The 6,378-nt window shown below is 37.1% G+C and overlaps 1 protein-coding gene across 2 annotated transcripts in view; it reads left to right on the plus strand.

Annotated features, from left to right (window-relative positions):
* Rbm41 (RNA binding motif protein 41) overlaps positions 1-6,080 on the plus strand; it is a 55,612-nt gene extending 49,532 nt beyond the window's left edge. For both annotated transcript variants that reach the window (XM_085838006.1, XM_085838005.1), the window contains exon 7: positions 1,640-6,080. In XM_085838006.1, coding sequence (XP_085694132.1) covers positions 1,640-1,806 — 167 coding nt within the window. In that variant the 3' untranslated portion in view covers positions 1,807-6,080. The remainder of the gene's footprint in view (positions 1-1,639) is intronic.
* The last annotated feature ends 298 nt before the right edge of the window (positions 6,081-6,378 follow it).

The following is a 6,378-nucleotide window of genomic DNA, read 5'->3' on the forward strand; positions in this document are numbered from 1 at the left end:
TTTGGTTTCTCCATCTATGTTAATTGAGAGTTTGGCCGGGTATAGTAGCCTGGGTTGGCATTTGTGTTCTCTTAGTGTCTGTATAACATATTTCCAGGCTCTTCTGACTTTCATAGTCTCTGGTGAAAATTCTGGTATAATTCTGATAAGCCTGCCTTTATATGTTACTTGACCTATTTCCCTTACTGCTTTTAATATTCTATCTTTATTTAGTGCATTTGTTGTTCTGATTATTATGTGTCGGGAGGAATTTCTTTTCTGGTCCAGTCTATTTGGAGTTCTGTAGGCTTCTTGTATGTTCATGGGCATCTCTTTCTTTAGGTTTGGGAAATTTTCTTCTATTATTTTGTTGAAGATATTTGCTGGATCTTTAAGTTGAAAATCTTCATTTTCATCTATTCCTATTATCCGTAGGTTTGGTCTTCTCATTGTGTCCTGGATTTCCTGGATGTTTTGAGTTAGGATCTTTTTGCATTTTCTTTGATTGTTGTGCTGATGTTCTCTATGGAATCTTCTGCACCTGAGATTCTCTCTTCCATCTCTTGTATTCTGTTGCTGATGCTCGCATCTATGGGTCCAGATTTCTTTCCTAGGGTTTCTATCTCCAGTGTTGTCTCACTTTGGGTTTTCTTTATTGTGTCTCCTTCCCTTTTTAGTTCTAGTATGATTTTGTTCATTTCCATCACCTATTTGGATGTGTTTTCCTGTTTTTCTTTAAGGACTTGTAACTCTTTACAGTGTTCTCCTGTATTTCTCTAAGTGAGTTATTAAAGTCCTTCTTGATGTCCTCTAGCATCATCATGACATAGGCTTTTAAATCTGGGTCTAGTTTTTCGGGTGTGTTGGGGTTCCCAGGACTGGGTGGGGTGGGAGTGCTGCGTTCTGTTGATGGTGAGTGGTCTTGGTTTCTGTTAGTAAGATTCTTACCTTTGCCTTTCGCCATCTGGTAATCTCTGGAGTCAGTTGTTATAGTTGTCTGTGGTTAGAGTTTGTTCCTCTCGTGATTATATTAGCCTCTGTCAGCAGATCTGGGAGACTAGCTCTCTCCTGAGTTTCAGTGGTCAGAGCACTCTCTGCAGGCAAGTTCTCCTCTAGCAGGGAAGGTGCCCAGATATCTGGCGTTCAGACCTGCCTCCTGGCAGAAGTTGTGTTCCACTCACCAGAGGTCCTAAGATTGTGTGGAGAGTCCTCTAAGGATCTTAGGGGTGCCCTCCGACTCCGTGCCCAGGTGACCCGGTGCTGGCGGCGACCGGAGGGGATTTGTGACCCTGGTCAGGCCACCCTGGTCAGGCCGGGTTTTCTGCTTCCCTAATGCTGTCTCAGGTCCCACGTGATTGGATTGGAACAGAAATTGTGTTCCACTCACCAGAGGTCCTAAGATCGTGTGGAGAGTCCTCTAGGGACCTTGGGGGTGTCTGCCGACTCTGCGCCGAAGGTGACCCGTTGCTTGCCTTTTGTCACTATTATTACCCATTAATTTAATCTTGCCTACTTATACAAACTGGGGATTGCAGGCAGGACAAAAACATCAAACATCAGTATGATTTTTTATAGCACACAAATCCAAATTAACCCTGTAATATAATTGAGTGATTAAGCGCTATATAATTTGATGCATTTTTCTTATTTTTTTTTCCAGATAAAGACATAGCATGGCAAGCACTGCACCAAATTAATGGATATAAACTCTATGGGAAAATATTGGTGATAGAGTTTGCAAAGAGCAAAAAGCTACAGTCAGCTGTTCAGCGTGCTTCCCTTATAACGTCTGCTACAGATGGCAGAACAGAAATCAATGGCAGCTAGAAATTCATATCTACACACATGCACATGCACATTTGGATATATGTATGTATGTATGTAAATGCATATTCAGATGATTTTCCTTTTCTCATTTCTTAGATCAAGAATATGTAAATTCATAAAAATTTGTTGATAATTGAGGAAATATAAGAAAGAAATTAGGACAATGACTCTCAGCATTTGGAGAGAATTGATAAAAGTATTTTCTTTTTTTTAAGATATATTTATTTATTTTATGTATATGAGTACACTGTAGGTGTCTTCAGACACACCAGAAGAGGGCATTGGATCCCAGTATAGATGGTTGTGAACCACCATGTGATTGTTGGGAATTGAACTCAGGACCTCCGGGAGAGCAGTCAGTGCTCTTAACCTCTGAGTCATTTCTCAACCCTAAAAAGTATTTTCTATAATTAAATACTGTATAGTATTGAAAAAGATTGTATAAAATTGACAATATCCTGGGTGTTAAAGATAATAATGGAACACTATATATGGCAGAAAATACCCTGAGTGTTAAGACCATGTGAAAACCTTTAATTCTCAGGATATATTACATAGGACTGTTCCTAAAGATTCCAAAAATTCTTTAATAATTTTGTAGTCTTCAGTGTTTAGTCCTAGAGATAAGACTTTTTCTAGGACTGTTTCCTGTATACGAAGTTTTAAAACTAACCCAGTGTTAAAATATTTACTTACTGAACTCAAACTGTGTTTTGTCAGAACCTTCAACAGTTTCAGTAGGTAGATTCATAAGTTTATTAACTTATTTAATAATTGCCTTCACACTAAGTTTTCAGAGTCCTCAAAAACATATTTATTATTATGACATCTTTTAAACCAAAATATTGGTAATCTATGGTACTATTGCATTCAAAACAATATACATTCTTCATGGAGTATCTGTCTAATATATGAACTTTCAAGACAAATGAATTAGAATCTATATTAAAGGGACAAGGAAAGAAAGTTCTTTAGAGGAAAGGCAGCCTGCCTCAAATCCCCTAGTGATTCCTTTATAGTTGTTGAAGAAGAAGAAGAAGAAGAAGAAGAAGAAGAAGAAGAAGAAGAAGAAGAAGAAGAAGAAGAAGAAGAAGAAGAAGAAGAAGAACCTAAATGGTTTAGATGTTAGAACCAGCTTTGGAGTCAGACCTGTGACCCTCAAAGTCACCCATGTTTACCTCCCTGAGCTTAGAAAGTCACTTACTCTGAGCCTCATTTATCTCATCTATAAAAAGTAACGTTGCTTCAGACCTCCCTGAGTAAGGGTTAAATGAGATTATATTATCCAAGGTATATTATATTATTATATTATATTATAACAAGGGGAAAAATGAAGGAACTGTAGGGTACTCCACTAAGTACATCAAACAACATATAATAAGAATTTCATTCAAAGGCGAGAAAGAAGCATAAAAATTCTCCAAAAGGTCGAGTGAAATGGCTCAGTGAGTAAAGGCATTTGCCACCAAACAGGAAGACCTGAGTTCAAACTGTAGGACCTGCCAATAATAGGACAAAAAGGCTGGGAAATAATGCTATAGTTTCTTTAAAAATCCTGTAAATCCATAGGAACAAATAAAACAAAAGGGAAATAAGGTGGCTAAATTTTACTAGGCTGTAAACCTAATTCTGCTTCCTAGAAGTAACAGAATTATATTGGTAATTGTACTGTTCTGTTAGCCCTGCAGTGTGTTGAAAGAGTTCGCATGGTTGTCATACCCCAAAGCATGAGGAAAGGGAAACAAAAATGCTAGAGAGAAAGATCCACTTTGTGTTTAAAAGGTTGGTGTTTTAAGACGTGAGAATTGTAATCACATATTTTCATAACTACAGAGCCCTCAAATAACCTGAAACAAGGTAGCAAACAAAGTAGAGAATGAAAGGAGAAACAGGCACACCTCCAAACTGGTGGATACTCAGTGTCTCCTTCCTAATACAAGTAGTGCTGCACAGTTGATAAACAAGGAAGTAGCCAGCTTCAACACTGGATGCTGGATAGATCTGAAAGACAGCTATAAAATATAGCTGTACTAGAATATATATTTTTATCCCATGTATATGAAACATCTTTAGGCTAGATCATGAACTGAACCACAAAACAGGCCTTAATAAATACAAATGGACTAAAGTCTTGTCAAACATGTTCTCTTCCACATGGAAGGAGGTTATACATCAGTACCAATAAATCGGGAAACTCACAAATAAGTGAAAATTAGTGATACCTTAAAGACCAAGTAGGTCAATAAAGAAGCAGGAGAGATGGCTCAGTGCCTAAGAGTACTTACTGCTCTTGTAGAGGCCCTGAGTTTGATCCTTACCATCCACACTGATGGTTCCCAGCTACCTTTGTCTATATGGGACATGCTTAGAGATAAGCCTATTCAATGAGAAGAAAGATCGTGTAACAGTAATTTACTTCATATCTTAAGCCATAGGAAAATAATAGCAAACTACACCAGGAACCAACAAAAAGGGGGAAACATGCAAAATGCCTGAGAATGGAGTACAATAGAGAAAATGCAAGGTATCCAAGCGAGAAACTGGCAAACCTTTTGCTACATATAGCAGGAAGAGGTAGAATGTAATCATTAGTTTGAGAAATAAAGGAGGGAATGTTGCTACTGACCTTTGAAAAATAGAAGGTGGGTGAGGGAGTACTATTATACTCATGTGTCAGTAAATTAACCTACTAAACATGAACAAATCCCTAAGAAGATAAAGTACCAAGAACCAAATATAGGAAGCCAGAATCGACCTAATAACAAATAGGTTAAATAAGTAACAAGACAGATAAGCCACAACAATACCCATACTTAAGTTGCTTTTGATTTGACTTCTAGAATTCTACTAAATGTTTAATAAAACAGTAAGCCGGTTTCTTCACAAGCTGTTTATTAAGAAAATAAGGAATACTTCTGAGATATGCTACCACATGGGAGAACCCCGAGAGTATGTTCAGGGAAAGAAGCCGGTCACTGATGAGGACAAATTGTACAATTCCATGTATATGTCAAGTACAGAGTTGGTTTAAAAAGTGCATATATATGTAGTAATAAATGGTAGGCAAGAAAAACTAGAGTGTTCATAAATTACATTAGTGGTTGTGTAACAGTGAACATACCAAGTGGGTGAATGTTGTGGTATGTGAATTAAATCTCAGTGAAACTCAAAAACATAGGAACTTGGACATCATCCAAATGTCCACCTGTCAACACGAGTGACTTATCACTGATGGCACATCCATTTAGTTGGGTGTTATGAAGCCATTAAAACAGTAGACTAGATCTATGAATATATTGTGACCTCTACTAATATCCAAGATTTTATATTAAGTTATAAGCTAAAATACATGTATGTATGTATGTATGTATGTATGTATGTATGTATGTATGTATAAGATGTATGTAACACATTTTTAAGCACATAGTTCATGTGTATAGTTTGTAGAGATAATTTCAAAACAAATATAGGAATAAAATAGGAAATGTATATAACAGGCTGTAAACCCTCTGCAAGTGACTCTGCACAAGCTAAAAACAAAACACCTCCACCTCGGAAACATTTTTAGGTGGTATGATTTGGAGTGATTTTTACCTTTTTCACTACTTTTTAATTAAAGTAATTTTTAAATATTCTTACAAACACTTGGCTTCCAAAATATTAGTCAGCCCTACTCTGAGGGTTTCTGACTTTACTCAGGACAAACTTATATTCATTTGCTATATTGCTCACACGATTAACACTTGAGTTTTTCATAGAGTTTAAGGCATGGGAAGTGAAGGAGCCATCCTGGTTACAGCCTCTTGCACATGTTACCCTGGGATACACTTCTCAGCCAGGTTTCCCAGAAGGGACTGCTTCCTCTCAGGTGGGAGACCTTTCCTCCTCCTTGCTAGGCCTGCAGACCACTTAAAAATGGAGAAAATCTAACAGAGGATACCTTTCAACTGGTGCAGAGATACAGAAACTGGTGTATCCCGACAACAAAATTCTACTCAGCAATAAAAAACTAAGGAACCATATATGCAACAACTTGGATAAATCTTAAATGTATTTTGCTAAGTAGAAGAAGCCAGACTCAAACGGCTGCTTACTGTTATATTTCATTTGTGTTGTTTTCTGGAAAGGATGAAGCAATAAGGCAGAAAAAGCAGTAGACACCAAGTATTGGCACAAGGGATTTCTTTTTAATAATAGGAACTTTCTCTGTTATTTATAGTTACAATGTGTATGTGTTTGTTAAAACTCAGAAAATTATGCACCAAAAGAATGGATTTTAATGTGTGAATTTTTTACAATAAAAGTAATTTTTGATGAAATAGAGATTTGGAAAGAGAATCATTTCATTAACTAGTGCAAGTATTGTGTGGTCTCTAATTGCTGCTGAAAACCCAAAGCTACTGTATTTCTCGTTTGCTTCTCATAGGTGAGTCCAAGCCACTAAATTACAATCTCTTTATTAGTTACTTTTCTATTGTTGTGGTAAACACCATAAGCCAGGTTACCTGGAGAAGGCACTGTTTTGGCTCCCAGCTCTAGAAAGATACGAATCCCTTGCCATTATGGCAGGGC

This window comes from Mus caroli, unplaced genomic scaffold, assembly GCF_978045245.1.
Source record: "Mus caroli unplaced genomic scaffold, Mus_caroli_1 scaffold_5, whole genome shotgun sequence".
Taxonomy (NCBI): Eukaryota; Metazoa; Chordata; class Mammalia; order Rodentia; family Muridae; genus Mus; species Mus caroli.